Genomic DNA, 17,403 nt, shown 5'->3' on the forward strand with positions numbered 1-17,403 from the left:
TTGGAAACATTGTGATGTATCCTTTACAGGGTTAAAAATGACATGCAAATGTAGAGAGCACTTACAACAGGATTTCAGATTAGATGAAGGCTCTGAAATGTTAGGTAACCTTTAAATAGTGTCAACAGCAAATCAACTTACTGAATTCTGTTAATGAGCACCATTTCAATTAAGCAGTTGCATACAATAAGTGCTGGGGGTTTTAGCAGTGTGATTGCTAAGCCTAGCTTTGTCAAAAGGATTTTTTCCATATAGAAATAAGCTAAAAAATATAAAGTGTCTTTTAGTAGAGTGTGTGTATATATATATATATAACACATTGGTTTTACATTGGTTTTATAGATCCACTAACTTCACCAAATTCATCCTTGTTTAATGACTTTGCTGCCCTCAGCGTCTCTCAAAGGAGGAAGGTAGGCAATAACTAAATCATAAGTAGCATATTTATGAGTTGACAGTGAAGAAAATCTGGAATAACTTGAAATGCTACATGAAATAAGGATAATTCATCTTATGTTACTAGATTTGTTTTAATGTGCTGCTGATGATATAAATAAGATCTTATTGCTTCACTTTTGCAACTGCTCAGACTGCTGCTGCTATTAACAAATACTCCAAACACTTGTATACTGAAGTTTATAGAATATGAAACTTAGTATGTAGCCCACCGAATTTGAAAACAAATTATTTTTTTTCTACTAAGGTGACTTGGAAGCCTTTATGGCAGCAAGTTCAGAGTACCTTAAGAATCATTCTTTTGTTTATTTTTGTTATGTGATGATAATTATAACAGTTTGAAATGCGTTTAGGTTAAAAGACACTGTTACCACTGGTAAGTGAGGGTTTGGGTTTTTTTCCCATCCCTCTAATTTGTATTGAGAAATCTTTTGCTAAGGGCTAGGCAGCATCTTCAAACACCTTTGACCTGCAGCTGTTCAAATTGTGGTGTTTTCCAGTTATACACTCAGTGGCTGGAATAAGAGACAAAAGTTTGATTACATGAGAGTTCCTTTGTTTTTGTGAACTGTCACTTACCAAACCAGACATTACCTTGTCCCAGCCACTTACTAAGTTATACTTTCGCTGGTGACTTTCATGTTCTACTGCTTATTAGCCACATTGTCTTTAGCTTTCCTATAGTAAATGATGAAAGCAAGCTATATCAACATGTTCTGTGATATTCCTGCAGGTGAAGATTAAGCTTAAGGATAATTGCTATAGATGGTCCATCACACTGTTTTTAAAAATAAATGCTGTTGTAGAACATTAATGTTCTGATATTATGATGTATCCAAACTACATGGAATATCTGCATTGCTCTTTTCCTTAATGCCAGTACAGTGCACTGAAAGTTGGATGCAAAGAACTATAAATGTGTTGCTTATCCACTTACCAAGGCTGGTAAAAATGAAAAATAATTGTACATTCCTTCTTAACACAGGCTTTGTGAGGCAATATATGCACATATGTGTGTATTTGCCTGGTGTAAACTTGTGCTTGTGTATGGATCACATGCACAAAGAAAAGAAACTATCAAACAGAAGTATTGCAAGAATGACCACCGTCTCTAAAAATGACTTTGAAGTTAAACAGGACAAAGTGAAAACACACCAATTAATGTTTGCTTGTTAAGCACAAATGCCTCGAAGCTTGAATAGTAATTCAGAGTACTTTCTGACTTGGTCCATTTTTTCCTCAAGAAAAATAAGCAAATTAAGGCACTGGCTGCTAAAATAGTGTTAAGAGTAAGTTTTATCTGTGAAATTGATTAACTTGGATTTTTTCTAGTTAGCATTTCAGCTATAACTGGCATTAATTGAAGGAGGTTTGTATTTTTCTTTGCATATTAATAATTTATTTTTGTTATGGCTGCTATTTTGTAATGCATGCTCGTATTAAAGGTTGTTAAATACTAGTAATGGGGAAGTTTTCGTAAAATACTACTTGAGCTGTGTAAATCTAGGCATCCAGGCTCCCTCTATAGACAGCAAAGGGAGATGAGTTATTTAAAGAAACATTTAACTCTCTCAGAGAAAAATACTTTGGAAATGACCAGATGTTGGTGATTGCTTTAAGTGGACAAAAATTGATGGCTAAATGTATGAGAAATTACTAAGTTGTGACTGACTTTTGTTGCCAGTCAATATATTGCGAGTAGTTATTATGTAGTTTTTAAATCTTTAGTATTTGTATTACAATGTCCAAATTGTCTGAATTGATTTCCTTAAAAGCACTAAATACTTGAGAGCCAGGTATTTAAGAACTTATATGATTCCCCTCTACCCTAGTAACTGGGGTTTTAGAGCTTGAACAGTGGGGTTTATTAGACCAGTGCTTGGTGCCTTGCTGTATAAAGGGAGCCTTGGTGACTGGTTCAAATGTAGGTGTTTGCAACATCTAGTTTGAAAAAAATCTTCCTTATCTTGCTAAGAGCCCATGTCTAAGGTTTTGTTTGTTCTGAACTAGCTGGCAAAACCAGCATTTCCTTCGTTTATCTCTGACTTGGAGGACAGATATAATACAGTCTTGGTAAGTGAACAAAGAACAATTGCTTTCCTTTAAAAAAATCACAATTCTGATTAGTAATATTTTAAGTATTAAGTTATTTGGAACTATGTAAAAACTGCATGTTTGTGTTGTGTAAAACAGAATAGTTTCTATAAAAGCATGTAGTTCTGTTAAACAAGTTTATTGATTGTCTCTGGATATTGGTGATCATGTTATGCTGGCAGCCCTTTAACAGTGGGCAAGCCTATGGAGAAATATTTGAGATCAAGAAAATAGTTAAACATAAGTTGATGATTGTAATTCTGAATATCTTTGCTTTTTAATTAGACAGGATTTTTGAAACTAGTTAGTATGACTGAGCTATTTATTTTGCTTTTGATTATTTGATGTTTAGAACCATTCTGCCTTCTGTTTAAAAAGTAAACATAGTCCATGAATTGTTATGAACATTCTCGAGGTAATTATCTCTATTTAGAAATTATTAAACTGCATTTCAATTTTAGATTTCAGGAAAGCTAAGATTACTGTTTAAAGACATTTTTATAGGATACTTAAAATGAAATCAAAGGAGCTAAGTATTTCTGTAGATGGAGCCTTGGTGGAGGTTCTGTCAGCTGTAAAACCTTCTGGATTTACTGTCTGGTTGTTGTAACTCCACATGCAGTAAGACAAGCAACCTTAAAGTGAATTTCCTATAAGAGATTTTTAGGTAAGTATTAATCTACAATGCAAATAGGATTTGTGAAGCATGGAACAAAAGCTTTAGAGTTAGTAATAGACTAACACCTTTTCCCAGGGGTTATGATGTCATGCTTATTTCATTTTTTCTTCAAATACATGTTATGCTTGTTAGAAATAGGGTGGCATTCTGAACTCGAACTTCCTGGGTGTTTTCCTGAATTGACTTTAACCAATATCTAGAAAAGTGCTCCTCTCTAAACCTGAAATGATCTATCTGGAAAAGTTCTTGCTTTCATTTTGGTGCTTCTGGTAAACAGTTCATAAAAACTTATGTGACATAGCTGATCAGAATCTACTGTCAAGGACATGACAGCTTAATGCACTAAGATGAAAATATATAATGAATTTACATTTAAATTTGTTCTGAGACTGTTGCTGCCAATCCAGGCTAAAAGGTTCCTATACGTGTCACTGGTCAGCCTTACAGAATAGTGAAAAGCATTTATTTTTACATTTTACTTTTTTTTTCATACCTTCAATCCTCATGAAAACTGAACTTGTACGAAAAGTTTCTAATGCTGACTTATATCCATTTCATTTTCAAAATTGTTCAGTCACACCTAGAGCAGGTCCATTAAGGTGAGAATAACTTCAGTTCACAGGCTGCAAGGGGTGAACTAATTGCTGTACTGAACAACTTTAAACACAGTTTTAATGCTGCTTTTTATGTATTTGGTAGATATTTTTTTCTAGAATGCCTGGTTTTAAGTGAGTAAAGGCAAAGACAAAAACTCTAGATTAGAAAGGAAAGTAGAGGAGAGATTATCTGAATTGAAGTTCACCCCGAAGAGGGTGCAGCTGTTCGATGCCATCTGTGGAGATTTACAGCAAGTCACACTGGACAGCAGACTTAATTAATTTACTCTGATCAGCAGAAGTAAATGTACATAGAAAATTATTTGAAGCAAAGACTACCTGTAAGCCTAATGAGTTTTATGAGAAGAGTTTGATTTCTCAAGTTAAAAAGAAACAATAAAGATAATTTCAGGCCCTGTAGATATTGAATTCTTAAGACTTAAATGTTTGCTATTTTAGTTTTGTCTCCCATCTAGTTTTGTTATCTGTTGGGAAGCTTTCTGTTTCCAGCTGTGTCTTGACACCTCTGATAGCTGATTATTATCTAGTCAGTGGTGTTCATTGAAAAACCATATGTACCATGTTTGGTTTTGCTGAATTTAGTTTTAATGAAAATGTGTCGAGGCAGTTTTCACCTTGCAGAGCCTCCTGCATGCAATCTCAGAAGCACGAATCATGTTCTGATGAGTTGAGGGATAATGATCAAGCATCATGTCACTGTGTTCTAAGAGACAGAATTATGGCTGTACAGACTCTATAATGTACCTGGGCTAAATTTATATTTCAAACCTAAATTTTTCCTTCTGAGATTTATGCACCCGTACTACAATGCTAAAGCATTGCAATTGACGCTAAAAAAAGTTGTTGCGGCAATGCAGAAAACTGTGCTTTATGATAAAACTAATAAATGTTTATAGGTAGTACCATGGTCTAAAACATATTACAATGATATAATGTAGTATAATCTGCTTTGTTTTTCCTTGGAATAGTTACTGGAATTGTTCCTTGGTTGTGTGGTCCTGCTGTCTTAGTTATTGCTATTTAGACAAATGTGTATTTTTCACTTCCAAATGTGTAATGAGAGAATATATTATAGATTTTTATTTCTGTGTGTGGATTAGTGATCATTATGATACATAAGTCAAATTATAAAAGTATTTCCCTTTTAAAATTGTGACACTCTTACATTTTGTTACCTCATCCTTTTGTGTATTTGAAGTCAAATAACTTCAAATGTAATTATATTATAGATTCTTTTATTTATATTTGCTAGCTGTTTCGTTCTGTACCAATGTGCATGTAATCTTCAAGAGTAATTTGCAGTAAATTAAAATTTTTTTTAGACTTGTGCACACATCAGTTGAAGGCACTATACAAGTATTTAAAGCAGCTAGAAAATATATTGCTTTGGGGAAATTGTATGCCTATTGAAGACCAGAGTAAAAGCTGCATCAGTCTTTAACATATATATTTGATAACTGTGCGTAACTTTCCCACTTTTGCTGTAAGTAATACAAAAATTTGTCCTATTAAAAGAAACCTTTAAACATGAAGAAAACCTGTGGTTTGCCATAGTGTTCATTTAACAATGGAGTTTTTTAAAGTACAGTAATTTCATGAGTATAAGGCGCACTTCAAGGTGTCAGCAAATTTCCGAACTTTGTCCATATATAAGGCACTCTTCCAGGTGTAAGGTGCACTTCCAGGTTTGGACCAAAATTAAGTCAAAAGGTTGTGCCTTATACGTGTGAAATTACTGTACATTTTGGGGTGGTCGTACTCTGAGAAGTCTTCACTACAGTTAGGACTATCTGCCTTAATGGTGGTAAAAAAATCTGTTTTTCCACTGGTTTACATCAATTCAACAGGTGATATGAATTTCTTAGTAAAGAAGTTTGTCAGTATAACTGAATCCATGCCAGGGTTTTAAGTTGTGAGTTGTAGCTCATCCCAATGTAGCTAGGCTGCAAAATTAATGAGCAAACTTTTGACTTAATTATGTCAGTTTTCCTACTTCTGAACTCTTCAAGATTTTCATGCCTTCCACATATGTAGTCATGAAATAAACTTTCTTGGTATGTTCACCTGAAAAGTGTTCCTTAGCTATTGTTTAAAATGCCTGATACAGTGCCTGATCTACTGCATCTCTAAAATTTGCTTAAACCGAGAATTTTTTTTTTTTGCAGTGGTGAAATGTGTTGTTCTGGAACAAGACATATTTCCATGCAAATATCATACTTAATTCGTCTTGTTTCATTCTGTATGATACCAGTGAAATTCTGTCCCCAGCCAAACCCAGATTTTCATGAACAATCTGGATAGAAGGGTATCTAGTCTGTTAAATGCATGTAATCTCAGTGTATAGTGATGGAAACCTCAAAATTATGAGTATTATAAATGTTAGCATAGTCTTTTTTTCATACGGGAAAAAACCCTCTACCCAACAACAAATAACCAACCAACCAGACAGTTATTTTTAAGCTGGTGACCAAGTTCCTAGTCCATTTTTTTGACGGATATCAAAAATTTAAAAGTTGATGCCACCCATCAGGAGCTGAGATACAAAAAACCACAGCTGTGGTTTGCCTGTCTATCAGTGGGAGGTTATAATAAAAAAGGAAGAGTAGAGGGTATTTTGGTTAGCAATTAGCCCAACCCATGTAAAGGGGTTTTGCAGCTTTATTGGCTGCAAAGCTTAAACTGTTTAACTTCACTTAAAAGACAGCTTTTCTCTTTCATATTTCCATCTTACAAATGTGTTTGGATATTCCTGTTGACCATAACTCGTGTTCAGATATAACACTTAACTGGGTTCAACAATACACAGTAACAGAGTTGTATTAAAGTTCATATCTATGGCTTGGTGTTTCAAGTACTGTTGTAGTCCAGCTAATTAGTTATGATTGTTGGGTAAAAATAGCAATAATGACACCAAGAACTATCATTTTTGTTTTAGTTTTAAAGGCATAATAAAACAGAAATTACTCTTTTTTTTCAGTAGACCAGCAACCTAGCTGAGTGTTTAACCTCTTTTTCTAATGGTCTACCATTAAATTAAAAAAAGTTAAGTCTTTCAAAAGTCAGCATTAACATTTAAAATTCTATGTCTCACACAATTTTGGTAGTACAGTAAGTAGTACAAGGAAAGTGTGACTTTGTATAGCTTTTTTTTCTTTTCTGTTTGATGATGTAATATTTCATTGTTTGTATGTGTGGATACAGTCAGCTCACTGTAGAACAGATGAGCCCTAGCTGGTGCTGCTGTGTTACCTTGTAGCTGTAGTAAGTAAAGGTAATGCTGCTTCATTTAGCATGCGATGGAGAAGGCTTAAGATGTCTTCTATTTGGTTTGATAGTAGAGGCGCATAAACAGCATTACCATAGCTAAGACTCTTTGCAATACTTTGAAACACAGTAGCTTGCTCACGTGTTTGTATGCTGGACTAATTGGGTATGTTTTGGTACTAAAAAGGTCTTGTAAATCTAAATTCAAGGCCTGTTAGAGGTAAATGCATTTTAAGGAACAGAAATGTAATTTGGGACCTAAGTGAACCCAAAAAAAATCAAGTTCCAGATCTTCAGCAGAAGAAAACTTTGCAATTGTGTGGTTTGATTTGTCATCTTATCTAGACTGAAATACTATGTGAAAGTCTTTACGGTTTGAATGTTTGTAGATGATTTCTTGTTTAAATTTCTTGCTTTAGGATAGCCGTGGAACATCTTGCACTAGAGGTCAGTTTAATCTTGAATTAGAAAAAGAGAGTGTGATATTGCCCACTGTCCTTGGAACAGGAGGAACTAGGGCCAAAGACACTGTTACAGCAAATAGTAGAAAGGAGAAAATAGAGTTGCTGTACACATTCCCAAGGTTCTTGTTGAATGAGAACCAAGTATTTTAACTGACTTGAGGAATACTTTATAGTGTGGGCTAGTGAAGTTAATCATCATTAGTAGTGTTCTCATGTGAAGATGACACTTAAGAAGGACTTGTTTTTGGAGTGGCTTTCTTTTGTTTCAAGTGTAGAGTTTTTCAGACTGTAGGGGTTTATCTTTCCTATTTATTGTGCCAACCAATAGGCTCCTATCGTTAATTGCTGGCAGCAGCTTGGTTCTGCAGGGCAAGGTTATAATTATTAGCTATGGTTGAAAATGTTTACCCTTCTCACCCTAGGGGAAGCTAAGCTGTTGCTAGCAATTATAGGTAGGTAGCTGTTCTCTGCCTCATGTAAGCATTTGTAGCCAGTAATTACTACATCTGAACTTTTTTTTTTTTTTACCTCATAGACTGTAGGGAAGGTAAAAAAACAATTGTTTTTGTAAACGTCCAAGAGAAATTGTTCCCAAGCATAGAAGTTTGGTTTATTAGTCCACATTGTAATGCTCTCCGTGCTTTAGGTAGATATATTTATATATATATGTGTTCAGAAATGATCAGTGATTGATGAGTTCTTGCTCATTTTAAGATGAACTGTTTGTGTTGCTTTATTTCCTGCTCTGTGTGGAGGTCAGTGATATAGCAAAGATACTTACTCAAACTTAGCAATCTATTTGCTTTCCCTTCTGTTAAATCTCTCCTCTTGGCAGATACTGTTTTCTGATATCCTTTAAATTCAGATTACATTTCTAAATCAGATCCAAGTTTGCTCACTGAGAGCAAGTTTTGTTCAGAATGACTTTGGTGCACAGACTAAAATTTATTTCTAAATGTTAATATTGTATAGTCCATCTTCTAATGTCTGTCTAAATAATGAAATTTTGACCTGAGAATCCCCTAATATTTTATGAAAAATAATGAAAAGGAAAAGGTTTTTTTATAACTCATCCAGTGCTTAATTTCATGTTTTTAATACAAGTAAGTAAAGAACTACTGGAACATGAATTCATATTGTCTCTGTATGGTCTTTCATAAAACCCAGAGTACCTAGACTACAGTTTCATCCTGTTGTCTGGAATTTGAATTCTGCTGTGACTAAAACAGCCTTCCTCTAGATTGACTCATTTTATCTTTTGTTTTGGTTCTCCTTTTTAAAATATCTGTAGGCAACAAGTTATTATGGAAGATTAGAAGAACCGTTTGTGAATGGAAGTATGTTTGGGCACTGGCTTGTAGTCCGGTTGTCTGAGGCAGATTGTGCCCCTGCATTTGGTAGGGCATGGAGAGAGAGAGACAGGAAAACTTCTAGGAAAACTGTTACTTTTAATTATGTTATTTCCAATAGTCAACCTAAGAAAAGTACAGTAATTTCACAATTACAAGCTGCACCCTTTTCACTAAAATTTTGGTCCCAACCCGGAAGTGCAGCTTACACTCAGGAGCGGCCAATATATGGATGAAGTTATGAGTTTTGCCAGCCTGGAAGTGCGAACTCTCAGCAGCCCCGAGCTGAGCCAGTAAACCCTGTGATCCCGCAATTCTGTTACTAATTGGCGACTTTGTGAAAGTTGCGCACAGATCCTCACTGCAAACAAAGGTGCAGTTTACAATCTGGTGCGGTTTATACATGGACAAAGAACGAAAAGTTGCTGACAGCTGGAAGTGCGGCTTATAATCAGGTGAGGCTTATAATCGTGAAATTACTGGACATACTATATTCAAACCCTGCCCTGAAGTCCAGTCTTGCTTGAATGTCCAACTTTTCAACTCTAATGGCTTTGCAGGTTAGGATTTTAGTACTCTTTCTGATTTACTGAGTCAAATTACCCAACAGTTGAGTTTTTCTCTAGATAAACCATGAATATTTAGATTTACCATGATCAGGTGCTACCTGCCACATATTTCTAATTGGTATGCTAAAATTGTCTTTATTGTTACTAAGTTTGGTTAACTCCTCCACAGAATTTTTTGCCTTTGGTAGTTCATAGTCCATGTTGGTGTCCTTAGGGGTTTTTTGTTGTTTTGTTTGTGGGTTTTGCGGGTTTTTTTGGAGGGGTTGATTTGTTTGGGCTATTTGGGCAAATGAGGTACTGTTGACTCCACTGAGTTTTAATTCTTTTCAAACCCTTCAACCTAAAAGGTTCTGGGGAAGTAGAGGAGAGAATCTATTTAGGTTTTGCTTTTGCAGGCATTTTATGGTAGTTTTGCCATGTGTTTTACAAATGGTTTCTATGTGAGTGGAACATCTTCTCCAGTTAGATTCTTGCCTTGTTTATTGAGGAATAATTTAAGTGTGTATGAAGGTATGTGTTGCTAAGGTTTCTAAGGTGCTAGGTGAAGTAGATATCTGAATAAAGGTAAGTTAAACTTTGATTATTTAGAGGGATCTGTATCCAGATGATAGTCATGTAAAAATGCCCAAACAAAACCCCAGAGCAAAAGAAAACCAGCCAACCCCTGCAGTTTGACCCAATTGTTGATATAATTGGCATAAAAGACCGTGGTCTAATTATGCATAGATACTAAAATATTAATTTTGATGGTATTTACTATCTAGGTAGATACACATAGGTTTGAAAATACAGCGAAATCTGGAAAATTTCTGTACTTTACCTGTTTGAAAGTATTTAACAGATTTTCTTTTTTACAGTGTGCCTTTTGAATTTAATGTTCGTATTATTATTTATAGTTTCATTTTTAGTGATCATTGCCAATGTAATAGAATTATTACTGTTAATGAGATGCAAGTATTTGCTGCATGTTAACTTCCTCAAATGTGTTCTATTTTCTCAGTTTTATGACAGTTCCCAATGCATTTGTCCTAGTAATTCTTGTCCGTTTTCACTTAAGACAGTAGCTGAAGTTCTTTTTCTAAATACTAACCTGAGCCAGAAGTGTTTTTCTCAGAGTTCTGCTGCAGTTGGCTACTCAGTTCTGATTTTTTAAAAGCAAATTTTCAGGAAATGAGTTATAGCAAATTTGAATTTAAAATTTGTTTGGTAGAAATTTCAAGGGAGGTGTTCATTATTATGATGTGATTGAAGGTACTTATTTTGAAAATATGGATTTTTTTTTTATAAAAACAATTTCTCATTGGGACAATATCCGAATTTATGTGCATATTTCAGTGGCTGACTTATGATGGATGGCTTTGCTTACAAATACTTAGTAGTCCCTGAAGTTTATTTTCTTATGTTTTTTAAAGCATTGTTTATTATAACCAAATAGTCAGGATTGAATGGAAACAGTCTCAGTTAAATTTTACTTGCAAATTGTTTCCTATTCCACCAATCCAGAATCATATCACAGTGTAATACCTATTTTAGTGCAGCTTTAGATGAGGGTTGTTAGGAGTGGCCTGGTTTCTCTCCTTCTTTTTCATAGCCCAGGAAGTATCGACTGGGGATGCTGGATGAGAGGATAGTTCCGGTGGGATCAAAAGCAAGAAAATCAAAGAACCCTATTGGCTGTCTGGCTGACAGGTGTAAAACAGGAGTACCCATCAATATGGTTTGGTGGAACAGAGTCACAGAAAACAATTTACAGGTAAAATTATTTTTTACTAGAAATTTTCTCATTATTTTGGATGTTTTATTTTGAGTTCTGGAAAATGTTAGAAAGAGTTACACCAAGTATGAGCTAAGATGAAATAAAATATTTATTTCACATGCTAGGCGTAGTGGTCCTCTAAGAGTGATTGGGAGATACTTAATTATCTTCACCTGTTGCTGAGCTATGTACTATACTTGATTTTGGTATAATCCGAGGGGAAGGAGCAGAAGTAATCATTTAATGTATTCTAAAAGCAAACAACCACAACCTTTAATTCTCATCTGAGGACAATTTCTATTGGTAAAATTAGTGATTGTTGTTAAAATGGTTGACACAATGCAAATAGATACTCTCAGTACAGAAATTGAAGACATTGCCATCATGATCAGGAAGTGTAACTTCTTAATTTTTATGTTGGGGTAGTTTATATTTCTCAACTTGTTTGAGAGGTATATGCAACTCTTACCATTATTTTACTTTATTCCTGAGTCTTCTTCAGCTCTGTAAAAGAGGGGGTACAGCTGGATTTGAATATCTCTTTACTGAAGTAGCAGGTAATCCTTGGCATGAAAATGGAGAATAATTCTGGCCTAGGATGAATCTGCTTCATGTCCCTTAAAGTGGAGTTCAGATGGAAATTTACAGTGATGGGAATTGTACCACTGCTGCTAATACTGTTTTCACTTGTGTAGTGCTTTTGATTCCTCAGAGATTGTTATTTTAGTCTTACAATGGGGGTTATGTTATTTTTGGTGTTTTCTAAGTGAGTGAAGTGGGTAAATTGGTAACAGACTTGTAATTAGAATTTGTGGCACTTTAGGATTTTCTTTCAGTTGGCTAAATTTCTGCCATGTAAGGGCCATTATGATGCTGCTACAAGCTTCTTTCCACACTAATACTAGTCTTGCATTATTTGATGTTTGGACATCTGTGTTACTGAAATGAGCGGTCATGGGCAGCATGATGTAGATAACATGATGCTACTTTTAGGGACATTTGAACCTTCAGTCTGTCTTGGCCCTTTTGCTGCTGGGGAAGCAGCATAGCCACTGATGGAGAAAAGATGAAACTTAAAGGAAACATTGGTAGGAGGACCAGGTAAACTTGAAGGACAGTGGTGAGAACCTATGAAGCAGTGCTGTTTTGAAGGGAGAGAAGACTGACAAACTGAATTTTTTGTGTGTATCTAACAGTGAATGTAAGCCATAGTTAAAGACAGCTCTTCTGAGAAGAGAGAATCAGAAAATTGGTCTTTAGTTTTCAGGAGGACATTAAAGGGCAAAAAAAAGTCCTGTTTGCACTCCTGTTCTCTGTTGTGTTCTTGCCATACAGTGATGCAACAAGCTTTGTTGTTAATCTACTCCATTTAGATTAAAAACAAAAGAACTTAATGCTTTTGGAGGATGGAGAGGCAGTAGCCTGAAACTTGAAGCTTCTCACCAAGAGCAGTTTTCTTCTCAGTACCTGTGCACTCTGAAGTATTGTTCAAAGTGTGGCAGAGGGAAGGAAGCTCAAGGTTGCCATGTTTTCTGAGGTTGGCAGTGTTTGGGACTGGCTGCAGAGCACAGAGATTTTGAAGGGTGCAGTTCCAGGCTCTTCCATTGCACCAGAATCCCGGCTACATATTGATTTGTACTACATGGGGCTTAAAATTTTGTATGTCATGATACAGTTACAAAGCTTCCCATGGAGATACGGGCTTTAACAAAGCATGTTTATGCACATGTGGTGGAAGTATGAACAGAAGGATGTGCCAGCTATAATAAAATGAAGTTGAAGGAGAAACAGGAGGGGTTGAAGAGAAACTGTGGAGTCTGGCAAGACGGAAGAAGGAAAGGTGTTAAAACTTGCATTGTAAAATAATTTTAACTGTCACTCCTGCATGGCTGTGAATTTATAATCCAGAAATATTTTCTTTAAATATGGTGTTGCACTTAGATGATTGAAAGTGGAGTCTGAAGAGTGAATTGTACTCTGGGTTGTGCATTAAAAAAACAAAAAGCCCAAATCAAAATTTGCTTTATAGAGATGTATCCTACCTTATATTACGAAATGCCCTGAGCTACATACTACCACATGATGTACATTACAACAGCAAGTTATAATCCTCCTTAATATAGTAGGAATAGATGTATTTTAGTTAGAGAGATTAGTTCTTAGTCACCATCAGTAACTGATTCTTTGTTTCTTGAGGAAAAAATAATCATAGCAATGAATTTTTTCAAGTATACTGCATTAGGAGCATAGACATCTAAAATTTTAGATGTCTTTACAGTACTTTGAAGGATTTTTGTTAAAGAAACATGAAAATATTCCGAATCTAATTTTAAAGTTTACTTTTCAGTGAGATCTACTTGCCAGTTGTAACAAGACTTTGCTAATAGTTTTGTCTGAGCCTGTATGCTAGTTTATATGTTCTGGTTTATAATCTTTAGCCAACAAATTTTACCCAGTTTTAGGGACACTGACTCTTAATTCTTCTGCAAGAGCAATAGAGTAACAACTAATAATGTTGGCAAATTGAAATTTACTGGAGCCTATTGTTGGAGTGATGTGATGACTTGTCACAGTAATTATAATAATGTATGTAGCACATTACACAAATTCAGTGGTGGGATAGAAGGATGTTTGCTTTGAAGTCCTTGGTGATCTCCCATGTTTTCTGGGTTGCTCTGACATCACAAGATGCATCCTTTCTTGTTGTCATGGCTTGTAAGGAATCCTTAGAGGAATTGCAGCAATGCTCTGTGAAGTGAATCTCCTCATATAGAACCTCTGCCAATTAAAAAAAAACAACAAAGAAATCCCAAAACCCAACAACAATAAAAAACCAGCATGTTAAGATCAGGAAAGACTTCTGCATATTTCTGTGTTCCTAAGAGAGATTATGGAAACAAAAATAGACCGGTGAAGAAGTGCTCTTTATAGCATGGATGTGGGTTAGTGGTGGTTTTCTGTAGCCATTACACAATTATGTAATTTGGGATGTCAGAACAGATCAGCATGCATTTGGAAGTGAAGGAGAGCATAAAAAGAGAACTTGTACTGGCTTGTATCCAGTTTCTAGCATGGTAAGTACATTAGCACATCCTTCTGAAATCAAATGAGATTGGCCTACTTTTTGAGTTAGGTAGCTGGCTTTGAGCATGGAACCAGAACCAAGCTAATGAAGTACTATTACAACCTCTGAAGGTGATGTGGTGTGTCTACTGCTGCTGTACAGCTGTGTTGACAGATGGTGAATGAGAAATGAGTGAGGGAGAAGGGTGGTTTCCAGTATTCCTATGGGATCTCTGTATGACTTTCCAAAGGCTTCATAACTTGTGTGTCCCTGTGTTCCAGCTCCCTTCTGTACTTAAAGGCACTTCAAGAATTCATTTATTAATAAATTCAGCAGTGGGGCCTTACAGGTTTATCACTGAGGAGCATAAAGACAAATCATACGCTTCAAAGTTTATAGTTGATGAAACAAGAATTTTGATTTTATTTCTGGATTACAGAAGTCTGTTATTTGCAGCTCCTTAAAATACAGTAAAGCCACATGCTGCCATGTAGTTCCTTCCAGTGATGGTCTTCAGCTTAGATCCTTGGCTTGCTCTTTGCTTTCATCTGTACCTTCTCTAAGGAGCCTTGAATTGTTTTGGGGTGTTTGTGGTACTCACACAATATTTTGTTTCTTCCCCTCCATGCTATATTTTAATTTTATTTCCTTTTAATATCTGTAAAAGCGTAAAAGCCACCATACAGATTCTGAGCTGAATGGTGACACAAATGAGTTGTTTAATAGTCCTGACCTCTTTTTACACTTTTTTTGGTTCAATCCTTAGTAATTGTATCATGGCCAAAACCAACCTTCATTTGGACTGTATTTATATATGTTTTATGAAGTTTTTTTTTCACTCTGAGGTACAGAAGTGTAGGAATTGATTTTCTAAGTGGAGCTGGATGGACTCAGTTTTGTGGTCTGTCTCTGGAAGTTTCCTTGCAAAGCTGACTGAAAAGAGACATAGATGAAATTTCTTCATGGAATCATTCTAAGAATACATGATATAGGTATTTGGGAAATAATTAGGGTAGTTGCTTCACTGCTTTATTTTTGACAGCATCTTTATTAATATATTAGCAGAAGGGGGATGAGATTTCAGTTGGCAGGGTTGAGAGGAGAAGGGAATGATGGCAATTTTAGTAAAGATATCAGAAGTCACTTTAGGTGGTTTGCTAGATATACATAACGTAGCTGACAGCTGTACTTCCTTCTCTTTAATGTGGTTTATTGAAAACATGTTGATTAGCATTTTGGATGTTGTGTGTGCCTTTTTATGGGACATTTGCAGTTGAAACTGAAAATAGACTTAACACAGTGCAGACAGTGCTAGTAGGCTTTTTTGAATGTTTTGAGTTTTAGAAGTACGTTTGCTACTTCTTAACATCACAGTATTGCATAATCATTTCATGATTTTTACATGTCCATTCTTCTGGTTACTCTTGAAAATTAATAGCAGTTTTCAATATCCATTTTCTCTACATATTATACCAATCCTGATTTATTCTGACTTAAAATTTTAAGCCTCATCTAGCATGAATAAGTTACTTATAACTAATTAAGTGAAATTTGCATAAACACTGTACTTGTCCAAAATTTAAATATAATATAGAATGAAGAAAATATTTTCACCAAGAAGATCTAGATTATTTTCGTTCTTATAAAAGTTTAATTTTTGTTGTTATCTTGTGAAATTTGGTAGCACTCTAATGGAAAAACTGTAACAATACTCTGTTGAGTTCTAACGCATGGTTACCATTTAAACAGATTTTCAAGCTTACCATTGATCCAAATGAAAAGCTAAAACTGGAATTTATAGATTGTATTGTGAGTCGACAGACTGAAAGTAGGTTATTTTTTCAGGCCAAGAATATAATATTTTGAATCATTGGCCATTAAGATTGTGGCTTTCTAATTTTGGCATATTTGCATGGTCATTGTTGCAAAATGATTATCTCAGATTCAAGAGTAATTAAAATATCAAATATTAAAGAGTGCATGGTAATGTTTCATTCCCTCATTTTAGTCACTTAATCTGGCTTCATTATTTTAATTATTTTCATGGAAGAAAACTGTTTTCAGAAAAAGTAGTGTTTTGCTTCAGATAAATTTTTTTCAAAAACATAGAAGTTTAAGAACTGCAGTTTCACATAGAAGTAATGAATTTAAATGTGGATTGGGGCTTAAGCTTCACATTGTCTGACAGTAATTGCTAGTTTTGACCACCAATCACTAGAATTTGCTGTATTACTTTGTTTATTCTGGCTAGTGACTGTTGAACTTGAGTATTTTTCTGTATTTAGAAAACAACTTGAAGATGAAAGGGTCCTTAAAAATGGAATGAAACTGAATTTCCATTAGACTTGACCCACTGCTGTTTGGAATTCCACAGCATAAACCAGATCAGTCCTAGCAGATGGATTCCTGGGTTTGACTCTTTCACTTGGATAAATTAAAACACCTGTCAGTTAAAGTGGAGCTCTTTCTTAAAGTAAAGCTGCATTTAAAATTTTTGATGGTTGTAACTTCCAGGCATGAAAACTGGTCTGTGAAAATTTGCAGAATGCATTTAGAAATAAGAAATATCGCTGTGCTGTAGGAGTTGTTTGAATCAGTAGGTGAAAATTAAGAGTTTAGCCAGAGTGCATGGATGGGTTTTTGGGAATTCTCAGCTGCTGTAGGAAAGTCTGAGTTACCTTCCAGAAGGTGTTCTTTTCTCTGTTTGCATGCTTCAAACCTGATGCCATGTCCTGCCCTTGTTACCCACCTGGTTGACACAGTATTTAGATGTGATAGAGCTGTGGATATGTGTCATTGCTGCCTTTAGCAGTGGAAAGATGTGGATCTTGTAATTCTTTGGAATTACGTTCTTTTAGCAACATAATACAAATTCCATCCCTTGCTCTCCCAGCTCTCTTGTTTGGTTTTGCTGTGTCCCTGTTTGGAAAAGTTGTACTTTACTCTTTACCACCTCTGTAATTTTCTCCGGTTTCAGTGCTGATTTCATTGAATGGTTGCATGCCAGTTTTTATCTGGAGGAACACCATTCTCTTAGTTACTCCTGTACCTAAATTCAGATAAGTCCAGAATATTATCTTTTGAGTATAAA

The 17,403-nt window shown here is 35.2% G+C and overlaps 1 protein-coding gene across 6 annotated transcripts in view; it reads left to right on the forward strand.

Moving 5' to 3' along the window:
* The window catches only part of PAN3 (poly(A) specific ribonuclease subunit PAN3), an 85,998-nt gene that overhangs the window by 25,725 nt on the left and 42,870 nt on the right, over positions 1–17,403 (forward strand). For 5 of the 6 annotated variants that reach the window (XR_004416970.2, XM_033051103.2, XM_033051101.2 and 2 more), the window contains exons 4-6: positions 343–413; positions 2,467–2,529; positions 11,084–11,245. Coding sequence is in view for 5 of the 6 variants with exons in the window: in XM_033051103.2 (XP_032906994.1) it covers positions 343–413; positions 2,467–2,529; positions 11,084–11,245 (296 nt within the window). In the remaining variant the exon portion in view is untranslated. The remainder of the gene's footprint in view (positions 1–342; positions 414–2,466; positions 2,530–11,083; positions 11,246–17,403) is intronic. The other variant, XM_033051105.2, reaches the window with a different exon arrangement.

The sequence above is a fragment of the Catharus ustulatus genome, chromosome 2, assembly GCF_009819885.2.
Source record: "Catharus ustulatus isolate bCatUst1 chromosome 2, bCatUst1.pri.v2, whole genome shotgun sequence".
Lineage (NCBI taxonomy): Eukaryota > Metazoa > Chordata > Aves > Passeriformes > Turdidae > Catharus > Catharus ustulatus.